The sequence below is a fragment of the Typopeltis vanoorti genome, chromosome 6 (genome assembly GCF_054136105.1).
Source record: "Typopeltis vanoorti isolate ZY-2024b chromosome 6, IOZ_Tvanoo_1.0, whole genome shotgun sequence".
Lineage (NCBI taxonomy): Eukaryota > Metazoa > Arthropoda > Arachnida > Uropygi > Thelyphonidae > Typopeltis > Typopeltis vanoorti.
In genome coordinates, this window is record NC_143554.1 from 93,585,063 (window position 1) to 93,603,221 (window position 18,159).

Genomic DNA, 18,159 nt, shown 5'->3' on the forward strand with positions numbered 1-18,159 from the left:
GATGAGCTGATTTGGCCACTTTTGCAATGTGCCCCCTAAACTTCAACTCCTTATCCACCAACACTCCTAAATCTCATGCCTCATCAATTTCCTGGAGTACAGTTCCACCAATGTAGTAAACTTCTGCTAATCTTTTTCACCCCAAAATGTATAACCTTACATTTTGCCACATTAAATTGACATCCATTCTCCTTAGCCCAGATTTCCAATCTATCCAAATCATCCTGCAAAATTTTGACATCATCTGCATTCACTATTGCCCTACCCAACTTTGCATCATCTGCAAACAAATGAACTGTTCCTCTCAGATCCTTTCCTATATCATTAATGAACAAATTAAACAGCAGTGGTCCAAGAACAGATCCTTGTGGCACACCACTAGTCACAGGCCGTCTTGTGGACTCTACTCATGAATAAACACCACTCTCTGATATCTCTCCATCAACCACCCTCCTATCCATCTCACCAACCCTATATCCATCCCCATATGCTGCATTTTACTGATTAGAATTCCATGTGGTATCCTGTCAACGGCTTTAGCAAAGTCCAGTAGAATCACTGTAAACCCATTACCCTTATCCAGTTCAGCCGTCACTGTGTTATAATATGTGAGCAAGTTACTGAGGTATGACCTACCCTTCACAAAACCATGCTGTTCCCGATACAGTATCCCATTTTCATCTATCCAATCTTGTATTTTCCTCTTGACTATTTTCTCCAAGACCTTGATAACGATTCCTGTTATGCTGATTGGCCAGTAATTTTCAACAGCAGCCTTAGAACCACCTTTATGCAGCAGAACTATTTTCCCTTTCTTTCCACCTCCTTGGGACTGACCCAGACCCGAGGCTCAAATTAAACAAAATGGTCAAGGGCACTGACAATTCTTTAGCCGCTTCACGTACGACACGAGCTGGTATACCATCCAATCCCACAGATGTATTGACATTGAGGCTCTGTAGTAGATTATTTACCTCTACTTCATTCATCACAATTCCAGTATAAGCTGTTGGTTCTTCCATTCCTGCAATGTCACCACCTGGATGATATACTCTTGCAAAGCACTCATTCAGTAATTCCACTATATCGACTGATTCGGTTACCTCCCTACCCTCAGCATTTTTTAAAATCATTCTGCCATGAACATTTTTCCTTTTACTTGCAACATATTGAAAAAACTGTTTGGGATTCTCTTTAGCCTGCATGGCCAATTTTCTTTCATAATCCGCTTTTGCTTTTCTTACCACCATTACCTCCTGCAAACACTTCTTAACCACCTCCAATGCACTATCAACATCCAGCCCTTGCAGTTTTACATACCATGGCACTGAGCCAAGCACACTCCTAAGCTTGTCATACTTACCAGCCCGGTAATTCTACATGTACCTGTCATAATTGTAAATTCCACTCCTTTAGCCACCTCCCAAGTCATGACCTTATGATCACTCTCACCAATTGGTGGCAACATGGTCATGTTCGTTACAGCCACATTCTCAGATGCAATTACTCTCTGCCCCCTCCATAGTATTTTCCACTACATGCTGTCGCAGATAGTTGTCCCTTGATAACTGCATAAAATCCAATTCCTTCCTTCCTCCCATGAGCCCTCTCCTCCTTCCAGTCAATGTTAGCATAATTGAAATCATCCATAATAATTACCCTCCTTCCACTCATTTCTTCTATTTCCCTATGCATACTATCCCTACCATCTATTCCATCACCTGGTCTATAGCAGCACCTAATTGTATATTTTGTTCTGGTAGCCTCTATCTCACACCAAATAGCCTCAAATGTGCTCTTTTCTATGTCCTGGAGTTCAACTTCTATACTCCTTGGCTGCAACTCATCAGCTATCATCAATAACACTCCTCCCCCCTTTTTATTCTCCCTGTGACTCCTGAACACGCTATACCCATCGCATTCAATCTCACTAGCTTTATCATCTTCTGTCAGCCATGTTTCACTAATACCAACAACTTGTGGCCTGGAAGTGCCAACCAAGGCCAAAAACTCGTCCTTCTTGTTCCTAATACTCCTGGCATTAGTGTACATGAATTGCAGAAACCCGTTAGTCCCATCCCTACTTTGATGCCTTATACTAACTATCCCATTCTGATTTGTTGTCCTTCGTACTCGCTTGGGCATATTATACTCATTCATACACTCAACTGCCTCCCTAAAGTCTGCATATCTACCCCCCCTTAATAAATCTAGTTTCCCTGAGTCTGTACATCCACTTCATTCATCAACACTTTTTCAAGCCTCCGTACACCAAATCCATTCAAATGTAACCCATCCATCTTATATAAATCCTTTCGCCCATCAAACTCACTCCACACATCCACAAATTCCACACTGCTCACCCACACATAGTCATTGGCAATTATGGCTCTCCTTCTAAACACTTCACTGTCATACCGCGGCAAAATACTCGCCATCCTAACTCTCTCACTCTTCTCTTTTGCTACCTCAAGTAATTCCCTCACATCCTCTATCATTTCCATTTTGTCTTCTTTCAAATCATTTGTTCCTGCCACGACTATCATTTCTTTCACCCTCTGTTTTTGCACTCGAATAGACTTGCTGACATCCTTTATGTTCGCACCTGCTTGGTACGATTTCATCAGACTCTCAACTATCACACCTCTTAATTACGAATCTCCGTACAGCACTAGCTTCTTCATTTTATTTAGGTTTACGAACATTCTCTTATTTTTCGTATCAGACTTTCGCCATTTATTAGTCGGTACGTTCGGTACACATTTTTGCATACGCTCCAGTTGCCGCTTTGCTCTGTGTATCGCTCCGCTCAGCCATGTGATTTCGCTACTTGCATCTATCTCACCATTTTCATTATCATTTAAATCATCCATTCATTCTGTATTTCTACCTTCATTTACACTTTCAACGATGCTCTCATACCTATCTGGTACTACCTTGCAATTCCTTATCACATCACTATTTTCTATATTCTGACTTTCTTTAACGATATCACCTCACCACCCAAAACACACTTTAGATCCACCAACTCCGTACACCAAATTAATTCAAATGTAACTCATCGATCTTATATAAATCGTTTTGCCCATCGAACTCACTCCACACATCTACAAATTCCACAAATGTTTTCCTTTATTATAGAGATGGGATACATCATGATAGAAGGCTTCAATTTCTTCGTCAGTATGACTTATTGTTGGTGCATAGACTTGGGTGATCTTAAGAGTGTATCTTTTTGAGATTTGAACAACAATACTTGCTATTCGATTGGATATACTGTCAAATTCTATTATGTTGTTCTTCAGTTTTTGTTGATCAAGAATCCAACTCCACTGATTATTTCCTTATTTGACCTCTATAATATAGTATGTCTCCATTTTTTAAATGAGGAATTTCTTCACCATTACGTCTAACTTCACACAGTCCAAGAATGTCTCATTTTAGTCGCTTTAGCTCTTCAGTTAGTTCAGTTAGCCATGCTTCACTGAATCATGTTTAATGTTCCAAGGTCTAGTTTCCAATGGCAGCATGATCTGGTTACCTGGGGATTCTTAACACCCTCTGCCTTCATGTTTAACTGCCTGCTGCCGTATGTGGTAACAATCTGGCCTCCAGGGAATGAGGGCCATTTTATTTCTGTCAGATTCATCTTGGAAGGTTAGGCCATAAATTCACTACTCTGTCCCTGTGCAGGTTGGTGAATGCAATATTTTCACATGGGATCACCAGTCCCAAAATCACTGGTCCACAGCTCTTTATTCAATATATTCAGAGGTGCCCTGATATCCAACGGATGGTAGAGTTTTTCCCCATCTGCCACATAAGGGACGCATCAAATTCCTGATCAGGAATTTGATAGCTTTTTAGGAAAACAGTGCAATTCCTGCTATAATATGTCATGGTAAATTTGCCATGATGCTCTGTGATACTATTTACTATTCTTGATATATATATATATATATATATGTGTGTGTGTGTGTGTGTGTGTGTGTGTGTGTGTGTGTTTTACTAAGCAATTTGTTAAAAAAAAAAAAAAAAAAAAAAAAAAAGAAAAGAAAAAAAAAAAAACTCAACCCGAAATAGAGCCAAACATTTCAACCATTATCATCCCATTTATGACATATATGTGTAAAAAAATATAAAAGAATAAATTAGTTAGAATGCACCTGCACTTTAGACTTATTGGTAAAAGCTTAATAGGAGTTAAGCCGGAGTAGCGCTGAATAACAAAAATCGTAGGATCAAGCGGCCAGCAAGACGTCAATTCTTTCATTTGCTCCTGGCTAATCCTGGAATGTGCCTAATTAAGAACAAAGGACTGAAAATGGAATAAAAGGCAATGCAGCATGTGTTTCTAGACTTCTGGCTTTTTGATCCTTGGTCTCGTGCTTGGCTCTTCACCTGTGAGGTCTACGGGTGCTCCTTTCTGCAATCCAGGAAGATCGTTCTTCCCGCCGCCAAAGCCCAATGTTGTTCTGGGCCAGCTCTCTCTAGGCTCCAGATAGCTACAGCAGAATCCCAGCACGTCCGACAAAGGAAAGCTCTCGAGGATTGACCGGACGGAAGACCTTCCAGTTTCAATGTGTATTACGGAATATAAGTCGGACTTTCCTCTCGAGGTTGTTAGCAAGTAAGCCATTATTTTGTGGTAGTATGTTTGTAAATGTAACTCGAAATCGTAAAGGATTGAGAGAGGTTACTTCTTAACTGATGGGTAAGATTGAATGTGAAATAACGGAAGAATATGTATTGTTAAATATGTCTAATTGACAGGTTGCCTGTGATAGTGTCTGAATTAGTATCATTTAAGTATTGAATGTGTTGGAAGAAAGTTAATGTAAACCCTCCTGGAAAATTTATGCATGATTGTAAGCCAAGTTATGTCATAGAAAACACTTTTATTTCAAGGCACAATAGGTTTTCTGTTAGTGAACGCACTATAGTTTCTGTTGCTCAGATAGAAAGTAGTTTTGTGTGTTAAAGTGCTTTTCATTAAGTCAGGGCCGATTTTATCCTTAGGCGAACCTAGGCAATTGTCTATGGGTACCAAGACTTCAGGACGCCAGATTTTGCTACATATAAAACTAACAGGAACTCCTGTGTTCCATAAAATTCATGTATGTAAGCGTACCATTTCTTTACTGGACTTATATACACGTTTAGCAAACCTGGATAATATTCTGTCCACCTGCTGAAAGATAAGTGTAGTTTGACAGTCATGTCCATTAGAAGGGGCAATAATCCTTCACGCTGAAAAGAACACTTAACTAGATTACTTGGCATATGTAGTAGCTATGTTCAGTTGCCTACAGCAAGAAACGCAGTTGCTTGCTGTTTGCTCGGTAACCGGAATCTAAGTTATATCAGACTAAATACCTATGAGTTATATTCATTTTTGCTGCTTGTTTTTATCGTATAATTATAGTTTTTAATGCCAGCGCAAAATAAGAAATCCTTTTATACTTTCTTCACTTCATATTGCATTACTTTGGAAGATCAATGTCACTATCAGTTTTTTGGCTAATTATTTTAATCACCAATACATTTTAAAATTCTCCCAGAACTTGATTGAAGATAATTATTTTTGTCAAACAGTTATTTTATAAATTCATGAAAATTCGAATCTAAAAATGAATACAGCCTCCATCTGTTTTTAATTAAGTTTTGTTTTTTATTCATAATCTTAGTTCAAAGGTTAGTTCACAGATTGCACAAAGGTTTGCACTTTTAAATTTTGCTTTATAGAGAATCATATGTAAATCTTGAATCATATCATGTAATGCATAATTTTTATAAACGTAATCTGTAGGTTTTTGCATTTCAACTTAATTGGTTTTCCCTAATCACTCCCTACAAATTGAAATAAACGGCAGTTATGAAGTCAACTGTTATGTACGTTTTCGGTATTATGCGGCAGTTTTGAAGTAGTGATAATTTCCCTACACTTTATCTTCGAAACATGTGTAGGTGCATGCGTCAAAATGAAATTTTATTTCCAAAATTTTCATAACAGAATTAATTTGCCTTTAATTGCTAATCCCCTCCCAAAATTATAACCCTCCCCCACAAAAAAATACTGCTAGATAACATGTGCACTTTCTTGTTGTTTGAATTCGTTATTTTTCCAAAGTAATTGTACTGTTGCAGTTTTAAGCAAAAGACAAAGGTGAAGAATCTCTGATAAAATACCATTGGATATATATATATAAATTTTTGATATTAAAAAGACTCACAATTGGAAACCCTTAGTAATGTTTAACATCATTTGTTGTTCATTAAAAAAAAGGTTCCTAAAATTGAAATGTGCGACCTATATAATTTTATTTTCAAGGAAAGAAAGCAAAATGTCATTTATTTCAATAAATGTTATTTAAAAAATATAAATATTTGACATATTTCCAATGCAAACAAACGTTTTGATTATTTATTTTCGCACATGTGAAATTCGTTTTTATTTGGGAAGAGACACAATAAATTGTGCAGCAAAAAAGGGTCAAATATCGTAAGACGGTAAAGAAATTCGAAGTAATACAGTGCACATAAAGACAATAATTCATTAATGAAGGTGGGGGGGGGGGTAATTGCATTTTAACAGATAGAATGCTGATGAAGTTTCATCAGCATTATACATTTTTATTAGGTCAAAGGGATTTTGAGTATATTTGCGAACAGGTATATACAACATAACTTAGCCAGTTTTGTTGTAAAAAGTGCCGCATTTGCAGAAATATTAGCGGCATAATAATAAAATAGCAAAATTCATAATGCTTCAGGATAATTTTGATAATACTAAAACAAGATGAGACACATCTGTAGAAATCTATTATTATTATTAGTCCTTTAATTATGAACTCTATAAATATATATTTAATAAATTGTATTTTTGTGCTTTTAATTTTGAACTAGTTTCATTTTGTCACAGATGGTTTTCGCTTCTGAACTACCTGGTCTATTGTTCTTATCAATATTACAAAATTTCTATCTCCTTCTCTGGAAATTTACTCTTAGTAAATGTTTGACTTGTATTGACTATTGAATGACTCAGCAGTTTAATCCAGAGATTAAATATATGGTCAGTTTAATCCATAACATTCTTAAGAATATTTCACCCTGTGATTTCCCAGAATTAAGCAAGAACAGATAGCTGAGTATTGAACTTGCGATCACTTTGAAACACGTTCCTGAGACAACAGAGGTTTTTTGTGTGCTGCTGCTATTTGTATTAATTAGTTGGGTAAGAGCAGTTTCTATATCACATAAACAGAGCATTTGATTTTCAAGTTTATTATTATTTATAAATTAAATGATTTTTCAGTTCATTTTTTTGTGCATCAAGATTCTAGTTATTTTAGGATAAAACGTCAAGTAAAAAGTGGATGTCAGCGAGCATAGCAAGTTATCGTTACTATTCATTGTCTCTACGTTTTAACTAGAGCTGGAATTATTATGCTTATTACTGCAACTTAAAAGAATCAAATCTGGAGTTATATGACAAAAATATAATTATACAAGTTATATATATATACAGTAGAACTCTGTTATAACGATCATGGTTACAGCGAATTCACATTTATAATGAATAATTTTGAAGGTATATTTGAATTACATTTGATTTAATGCATGTATATTTCATGTTTATTATGAATTCGTTTCACGGGAATAACAAACGCATAATACACATTAGTCGTTCCTTTACTGACATTTTGTACGTATGCATTTTCTGGTTGTGGAAAAATGTCGGGAGTCAAACGGAAAATTTTATCGGTTTCCGAAAAAGTAGAAATTATACGGGAGGTGGAAAGTGGCCAATCAAATCTGACGGTAGCAAAGAAGTATGATTTGTCCCCATCTACAATATCAACAATTTGGAAGAATCGCGAGTTGATTCTGAAAGCTTTTGAAAACAATTTATCGAAGTGTAAAAAACTTAAAAAGTGTAATAAAAGTGACGTTGACGAGGCACTTCTTTCGTGATTTAAAGTACAAAGAACAGCTGGCTTATCTATTAGCAGACCAATTTTGAAAGTTTAAGCTGAAAAATTTGCTGTTTAACTGGGTTATAGCGATTTTAAATGCAACAATGTGTGGGATCGATCGCTTTAAGAACAGAAACAATATTGTCTACGCAAAAGTAAGTGGCGAGGCGTTGTCCATTGACAAACACATTGTTTCTGACAATCAAGAATGTAGCCGGACATCAAACAAAGGTATGGATACAACAACATTTATAATGCAGACAAAGCAGGGATTTTTAATAATTTAACGCCCGATAAAACTTTTCCATTTAAAAACGAAAAGTGTATTGGCCGAAAACTTGCCAAAAATAGACTCAGTTTTAGTTGGTGCGAACATGACCGGTAGCGATAAAAGAAAGCTTCTTGTAATTGGAAAATCGGCAAAGCCTAGATGCTTTAAAAACATAAAGAAACTTCCCGTTAATTATACAGTGAATAAGAAAGCCTGGATGACATCTTCAATTTTCGAAAATCAAATTCACAAGTGGGATAAAAATCTTCACAGTGAAAACCGTAAAATTTTGTTATTGATGGTCAACTGTCCTGCCCATCCTGTAGTGACTAATTTAACAAACATAAAACTTGTTTTTTTGCCTCTGAATGTGACATCTGTCTTGCAACCATTTGATCAAGGCGTAATTAGATGTTTTAAATCCCATTTTCGTCGTCTGTTAGTATTGGAACTGATAGAACGCAGAGAAAAATCCGTGGAAAATGCTTATGCTTACGACTCGAAGATCAGTGTACTTCACGCAATACGTTTAATGAGTGATGCTTGGAATTTGGTGTCATTGTCTACTATACAAAACTATTTGAAGAAAGCCAGTCTTGCGGAATATGAGTGCGAATCTGAAGAAGATGAAGAGGATAACTTACTGTTATCGGCGTGGTTAAAAGCGCGAAACTTGAACAATTTTGAAATGTGCGCAGAGATTGATAATTTTATAGACATTGATAATGGCATTGCAACTTCGGGTATATACCGAAGTTGCGACGCCATTATAGACACCAGAAGATAATAGTAGTAGTGATTCCAAGGAAGAAAATAGCAATGATGAGAAAATCGTTACCTGGTGTGAAGCAGAAAGTGCTTTACATATTTTAACAAGCTTTATGGAATCGTGATCTGTAAGTTCAGATGACACATTCAAGCATCTTAGTGGTATAAGGAACAATTTCAAACGTATGAAATATGCGTCTTGTGCAAAGCAAAGCATGCTTGATGATATTTTTATGTAAAAATGTGAAGTTTTAAAAATAAATTTTTGTTCTTTATATGTGTATGCACATATGTATTTATGTTGCTGAGAAAAATCTGTAAACATTTTTAATTCGCTCAAATTATGACCTTCTTGGATATAACGAATAACGGTTATTACGAACAAATATATGCGGTCCTGTGGAATTCGTTATAACCCAGTTCTGCTGTATATATTATATGCTTTTTATGTGAATCCCATGCTTCCAGTAAGTAAGATGGTCTTGCATTAAAATATACCTTTCACCTAAAGTTGTATGGTTGGAAAGCAGATACATTAACCATTCTGTCAACCAGAGAGGCATACTATGCATGTTACTGCAAACTGAAACGTTTTATTTTTATATTTAGATCTATGTTGTAATTCCATAAATATAATGATTTTTGCTACAATTTTTATTACCTCAAATTCAAAATTTTTATTTTTAGTGAGAATATCTGAAGTTTAGAGTTGAAGTTCCTATTTTTACCTTGATTAGCAAGCTTAATTGGATTGCATTTAAATTCTTTTCTTTTTTTTTTTATCTTTATACTAAATTATTACCATACCTTTTTAATATTTTTTCGGTATTCAGAATTTTCATAGCGACTATGATGCTTTGTCAATGAAGCTTGTGAAACAAAATCAACGTTCTCAAAATCAATAATCAACACTGCAAGTGAAATCTTTCGCAGAAAGATTTTGGATATATTTGGATATAAACGTAGATATAAAGAAATTAAAGACGCATTACTTGTACTATCCATTTCTCCTCATGAAAAACCTATTTCTAAATTAGAGAGCTCATCATTGGCTGAACATTTTGAGAAACCAGAAACAGCAATTTTAACAGTTGTGTGGGACAGAAGTTTACAACAAATAGATGCTACTAGTAAATCTCTACAAGATCCCAATATGGATTTGTTTTTAGCTAAATATTTGTTAGTCTTTACTTGGTTTGATTTTAGATATAAGAAATAGTTTTGCTGCTGTAAATGAAGAAGCGAATTTATTATCAGATGAGACAAAATTTAAAGATGAAAAGGAAAGAGTTAGAAAACGAAAAAAAAAAAAATGAGTGACGAAGTTTCACAATCTAACAATGAGATTATGTTACATGGGAAAGAAAATTTCGCTGTGAACACTTTTAATCTGATTTGCGATAAGCTAATTTTGAAATTAATGAAAGAACAAAAAGCTATTTCGGCAGATTAGATATGTTTGCCTTTTTTTTTTTTTTTTGAAGAAAGATATAGATCAAGACAAGTACAAGACTACTATTAATAAAATTTTACAAACTTATGGGACTGACGTTCATCCAGAAAAATTTAGTGAAGTTAAGCAATTTTTAATAATGATGAAGGAAGAAAATTCTTCAATTAAAAATATGTACAAATTTATAAACGATGGCTTAAGGTCTACTTTTCCGAACGTAGAAACAATTTTAAAAATATTTTTGACGATGCCTATTTCAAATGCAAGTGCTGAATGCTCATTTTCAGCATTGAAACGAATAAAAAAATTATTTAAGAAGCAACTTGCACCAAAATAAAACAAGTGACCTGTCATTATTATGCATTGATTCACATGTAATAGACTAGATTAATTATGATATCATTTTAGATATATTTGCTAAAACCAAAGCCAGAAAAAAACTTTTAGTTATTGATTTTTTTAAATTTAAATTTGAACTGATTTATTTTTATACGTTTTTTAAAATGCAAATATATGTATACCAATGTTGTATTGTATTATTAAAATTAGTTATTATGGAAATGTTGACTTTTATTTTCAATAAACTAAAAAAAAAAAGTGCTTATTTTTGAGGCTTCATAATGATGTTGCACCTCGGGCCTCCAAAAGTATAAATGTGGCCCTGGACACTGCCTGTTTTTAATGCTAGTGGTGAACGCTCATTTTCTGTACTTAAATGCGTTAAAAATATTTATACAATTCGTTAAGTCAGATGCATTTGAGAAATTTGTCAATTATGTTCATAGAAAACGATATTGTTGAATTATTTGATTATAAATGTATGATAGATAAGTTATGTAGTTATAAGGTATATATAATTGATAAATACTTCATTAAGTAAATGTATAAAAATTTATTTGTGAATTACTGAATAAGTTTAAAGTCCATGTTTTTTATAATTAAGTTTATTTTTATTTATAAATATTTCAGTTACTGGATTTTGAAAATGGATAAAACGAAATCAGGTTTTCAATATCTTAAACATAAAGTGGAAAAGGAAGAAAGATTGAAAAAACAAGAAGGTGCATTTTTAAAATATCTTTGCCGAGAAGATCGTAATCACATACAAGAAGAAAATCTTCAAGATTATTCGTTGAATAATTCGTCTATAGTTTCGATTAATGAATTGGAGAATTCTACAGATACCAAAAATTGGATTGAAACATCGAAGGAGAAATCTACAGATCATGAGTATTGTTGATTCTGAAGCTGGTTGTTCTACAGATCCAATCATAAAAGGATTTGATTTTACAAATTTAAATTATAATGATCCAGCAACTTGGTGTCCTGTAAAATTTTCCAATATAAATCAATTATGTCAACTATTAGTTGAACATGGACCTGAACAGATTCATAATTTTGATTTTCTGAAAGATAACAATAATAGAAGATTTTCAATGACTCATTATACTCGAAGACTATTTAATGGCGAGACAATGCAGCATCTGTGGTTATTGTACTCAAAATCCACAGATTCTACATTTTGCTTCTGCTGTTTATTATTTGATCAATGGTAGATTAACCTTGCTGATTCTGGATTGAGGGACTGGAAAAATGCTGCTTCTATTTTAGCTGCGCATGAAAAAAAGTCAAAGACGTGTTGAAAATTTCCATAAGTGGAAAGAATTAGAAATTCGAATAAAAGAAAAGAAAACCATTGATGAAGAGAACTTGCTAGTTATTAGAAAAGAGGAGAAACATTGGGTGCAAGTATTAGAACGACTCTTTGCTTTAGTTCAGGTGTTAGCTATTCAAAATTTATCATTTCGAGGAACAAATGAGACATTGTTTTTGCATGGAAACGGAAATTTTTTGAAATTTGTCGAATTTCTAGCCAAGTTTGATCCAATAATGAATGAACATCTTCGAAGAATAAAAGATAAAGATACATATGTTATCTTGGAAAAGATATTCAAAATGAAATAATAAACATCTTCGCCAATGCGATAAAAAAGAAAATTTTAGAATCTGTTGTTGCTGCAAAATATTATTCCATAATTCACCACGGCGCTTGGCCGCACGAAGGAAGACTTGGTTTCGATTCTAGTCGGCGACTAGAGGGAATTTTTCTAAGCCTTTTTTCGACCGGTTCCCGAGTTAGTCGATCTCTGGCACGGGCAAGCAGGTTTTTCCTCCCGGAAACTCAGGTTTTTCATCCTGTAAACTCAAGAAAATCTACCGTAGAACCCACATTATTTTCAGACATTATATATATTGTGTTGGGGTTAGGGACCACGAGATGGCGGCACATTTGAGCCGTCTCTCTTCACTGTGTACTGCTTAATTAGTGATAGCCTTGGGCCATCTATCTCTGATTGGTACCAGTGGAGATTGAACTGCCCACTCAGTCTCCAAAAGTTAGATAGGGCTAAATGGCCTCGCCTACTTCCCGTATAAGGGAATAAAAAGGCGTTAGCTGATTTTTTTTTTTTTTTAATTATTGACTGTACGTCCAACATTGGTCATTACCACTGGAGAATTTTTATAAAAGAAAATACTAGGAACTCTAGACAAATTTTCATTACCAATACAAGATTTATGAGGTCAAGGATATGATAACGCCAGTAATATGAAAGGTGATGTAAAAGGTGTGTGGCTATGAATTTCAAATATTAACCTGAGAGCAATGTATGTACCCTGTAGTTCACATTCATTAAATTTAGTAGTGAATTGCACTGCTAATACTTTAGATGCCACAGCATTTTTTGATGCGGTATATTATCTGTGTGTATTTTTTTTTGGTTCGACTCATCGACGGGGAATTCCTCAAAAGACACAAAGTAATTTTACACTCAAACCAGTCTGTGATACATGATGGGAGAGTCGAATTGACTCATTAAAGCCCTAAGATATAATTTGTCCGAAGTTTGCGAAGCACTGCAAGAAATATCTCAAGATGATACTTTGTGGATTAAGTGGAAATACCATGAAATTAGATGCAAGTAGTCTTCTTAAAACTTTAAGGAAGACTACTTTCCCTTTATCGCATCCTTAGTAATGTGGTATAATATCCTTTTTGAAATAAACTTTACAAGTAAACAACTTCAGAATACAAGCCTTGATATAAATGGTGCCATATCAAGCTTTGTATTAATAATACAAAGAATTTCTTAATGAAAATCCAAAATGAGGATGAATTTGAAAAGATGTTAACAGATGCGGAAAAAATCGCTGAGGTCTTAGGTGTAATGCCTAATTTTGAACAAGAAAGAGTTAGACTAAGAAAAAAAAAGAAACAATTTGTGTATGAAGCAGAGGATGAATTCATAACAGTCTTAAACAAAAATTTAAGGTAGATTTTTATTTTTCAATTATTATTATTATTATTATTATTATTATTATTATTACCACGGGCTACTCCAGGAGTCCTTAGACCCATCGAGGGAGGCCCTAAGCATCATGTTCACACAGCTGTTCAACATTCTCACAGTATCTATCATACCTTGCCTTGAACTCGCTCACTGTCATAGCACCCACAACAGACTCTGGCAGCTTATTCCACTCATTTACCACTCTAAAGGTAAAGAACCCAGCTCTAACACCCCTGCTAACCACGCTCTTGCCCAGCTTCCATGGGTGTCCCCTAGTTCTCCCACCACCAGTCCTGATCTCAAAAATATCATCTGAATTAATCCTATAGAATCCTTTTAGCAATTTGAATGTCTCAATCATATCTCCCCTTTTTCGCCTATCAACTAGTTTCTGCAACCCACAAATCTTCAACCTGTTCATTTTTATTGAAAAATAAAAATATTATTTTATTACCACAATTGCATCTGTTGATGAAAAATTCAAGCACATATCTACAATTAATGAAAAGTTTAGTTTTCTTTTAAATATATATGAATTTCAAAAAATTACTTCAGCAGAACTGTTTAAAAAATGTTTGATATTGGAAAATTATTTAAGACATGATAATTCTAGAGATATTGACGGAACAGATTTATGTAGTGAATTGCAAATAATAGCAAGGTGAATTCCAGAAAATACTTCCTCATTAGATGTCCTGTCATACATATGCAAAAATAATTTAGAAAATAGCATTCCAAATGTGTTTATTGCTCTGAGAATTTTTTCGACATTGCCAGTATCGGCAGCAAGTTCAGAAAGCAGTTTCTCGAAATTAAAACTTGCACTCGCTCTACGATGGCTCAGGAACGACCCATTTGTCTAGCAATAATATCTATAGAGCATGAAATTGCATCTACAATCAATGTGGATGAATTAATTCAAAACTTTGCCAAAGCAAAAGCTTGAAGTATTAATTTTTCATAATTTTTGTATTCAAGATTAATTTTCTTGCTGTACAGATATTAGATGTAATGATATATGTATACAAATGTATTGGTTTTGATTAATAAATTTTATATATAAACGTTCTTAATGATATTATTTTTATAAATATCTATGATATTGCTGTATATATATGACAAAATATATATACAGCAATACCTCGATTAGTGCGCCTAATGTGTTCTTTAAAACAGGTGCATTAATCGAAAATGTACTAATCGAATATAATAACCTATGGGAAAAAGTATAATTCTTTTCTCAAATTTCTTTTTTGAACCTTAATTTTTTTATAAAAGAATGAAGATATGTCTCAGGGCCTAGTTAAAGGAAAATAATGAAGCTGGAAGACAATAAAACATATTCAAAATATAAATTTTATTATTCTACTTCTTAACAAAGAATTGAGCTAAATTTTGCACGAAAAATATTATACGTCGCCATTTGTTGTAATCGGCTTGCAGGCAATTTTTATGATCGGCCATAAACAATGGTATTCTCTTTCCCGATTGTTGAAAGATTTCGATGTGTGAAAATTAACAATAATTCATGAATATTTCCATGTTTAAAAATATGCCACTTGGTCACTGACATTTGTTACACAGATGTCATTTCCTTCACAGTTTTGAGAACAGAAGACTGCGCCGATTGTTATAATCCACTTGCAGGCAATTTTTATGACCGATCATAAACAGCGTTATTCCCTTTCCCAAATGTTGAAAGGTTTCGATGTGTAAAAATTAACGATACACAATTATTAGGTGTTCTGGGTCTGAGCTTTTCAACATATTCTCGAATATTATTCTCCTCAGAATATTTCCACTATAAAATATTTATTCATAAAAAATGCTTAGAAAACTAAAATGACAAATTCCGGGAACTTCTCGCGGAACACGGTTTGGGAAACCCTGGTATACATAGTGTACATGGAAGTAGTATAGTATGCCAATAAAAATATCTTCGTAAAATGTTTTAAATCGGTAACTAAATTATTTCATTCTGGTGAGCGATTTTTTAAAATAGTTAGCTATAAAAATGTATAGATAGAAAATTTTTAAAATCTGTAACATTTATTTTTAAGATGTATATAGGTGCACTAATAGAATTTGGATATCAAAAAAATGACGCACTAATTACTGCATACAGACAATGTATAGGGGTGCCAGATACTCTCTCACCGGCCCTGGATTAAGTTAATCTTCTATTAACTTTTATATGCTCTGTATCATATCTTTTAGTTTGATAATAAACGTGTTTTTGTTTTGTAATTACCTGGTTCTCATTCCTTAGCCAATGCACTATCCCAAAAATATTAACGTGCCTGCGGGAACAGAATACAGTAACAAGCCACGACTTGCATGTAAAGAAATTGTATAAAAAAAAATCAGCTAAACACCTTTTTATTCCTGTAAATGGGAGTAGGCGAGGCCATTTAGCCCTATCTAACTTTTGGAGACTGAGTGGGCAGTTCAATCTCCATTGGTACCAATCAGAGATAGATGGCCCAAGGCTATCACTAATTAAGCGGTACACAGTGAAGAGAGACTGCTCAAATGTGCCGCCATCTCGTGGTCCCTAACCCTAACACAATATATTTAATGTCTGAAATAATGTGGGTTCTACGGTCGATTTTCTTGAGTTTCCGGGAGGAAAAACCAGCTTGCCTGTGCCAGAGATCGACTAACTCGGGAACCGGTCGAAAAAAGGCTTAGAAAAATTTCCTCTAGTCGCTGACTAGACTCGAAACCAAGTCTTCCTTCGTGCAGCCAAGCGCCGTGGTGTGCAAACGCCACATCCACTGAGCAACACAGGCTCTAGAAATTGTATAGAAGTAATAACTTAATTTTTGCTATCTTCTTACACTGACTTTCAAACATAAAAGGTCAATTAAGTGGTGCAGTCATTAAGAAATATTTCTTAATTGATTGTGTGATTGCTCAGGGACTGTTACTTTAGACTTACAACACGAGGTCTAACTGCAGAAAAAAAGGGGGGGGGCAAGAATAAGTATAAGTAAGAACATAGATAAATAAACAGATAAATGAAAAGTAAAGAAATGGTATATTTTACAGAGGCATTGCCAATAACTTAACAAGTACTAGTCAGAATGAGGAAAACGGCAATGGCATACAGTGGAGAGCCATGCTAAACATCAAATTGCAAGACAAAATAAAGCATGAAGATGTAAGAAAAGAAACAAGCATTGGATATGGGGGGGGGATTTTAAAATTTAAATTGAGATGGGCAGGACATGTTGCATGGATGAGAAGCAGTAGATGGACAAAGATAATCACCCACTGCCATCCATATGAATGAAAACAAATACCTCGATGGAAAAGATGGAAGGATGACTTAGATGGAGAAAGCCTCAGCGAAGGATGGTGACAAATTGGAAAAACCTATAACCAGAAATGGCTTTATTTAATATTACTTAAATAACATAATATCAAATTTTATTTCCAGATAATGTTCAACTAATATGAAGTACCTTTTTTCTCTTTTAGGTGAAACAGGATTAGGAAAATCTACTTTGATTGATTCGCTGTTCAATACAACTTTTGATTCCACACAAAGTCCTCATAGTTTACCTGGTGTGCGATTGAAGTCTAATACTTACGGTATGTTGCATTTAATGAAATAATTAACTTCTCAGTTAGTATATGTGTTTATCAAAACAGCAGGTAAAAGAAGCAAATACTTCATTACCAATATTTCCTTCCAGTTATCAAGGCATCCTCAAGATTAGTCACAAGGTGATTGATTACTAAGGGCCAATGTATTTATATTCTCGCAATGGTCCCTGACTGCACCTCCAGGACAGTTGGACATTAGTCAGCTATCCTGGCTGTCCTCTTGGTCAAGTGCTTGTTTTGACTAAGGATGATAATCTTCTAAATATACTTTAGGAAATGACAATGTAAACTATATTAATTAATTATAAAAACTTTAATAACTACATATATTTCGGCAATGTTACATTGCCATCTTCAGGGATCACAAAACAATGTAGCATTGCCAAAATATAGGTAGTTATTAATTAGTTTTTATAATCAATAATATAGTTATGTTGTTATTTCCTAAAAAATTAGATTTATGTCTAACCAATGTATAAGCCTTTCTACAATTACGATCCTCTAAATATTTTGTGCTTTCTTGAACTAGTTGAGAAAGATGAGGAGGAGAATGGATATGAATTGAAGATATGATTTCTGCAGGACAAGATAATGGACAAGACTCACCTCTGCCAAAACAAATGGCCATCTTTGCACCTGTGAGTTGTGCTACATTGGACAGGTAAATTGGACAAGATATGCTAGAGATGTCGGAACACATCAAGAATGTGGAGAATGAAAGAAAATACA

At 34.3% G+C, this 18,159-nt stretch overlaps 1 protein-coding gene across 1 annotated transcript in view; it reads left to right on the forward strand.

Moving 5' to 3' along the window:
* Positions 1 to 18,159, forward strand: part of Septin2 (septin 2) — a 128,495-nt gene that overhangs the window by 26,494 nt on the left and 83,842 nt on the right. Inside the window, exon 3 of the mRNA XM_090395031.1 lies at positions 17,302 to 17,415. Within this exon, the coding sequence (XP_090251157.1) occupies positions 17,302 to 17,415 (114 nt within the window). The remainder of the gene's footprint in view (positions 1 to 17,301; positions 17,416 to 18,159) is intronic.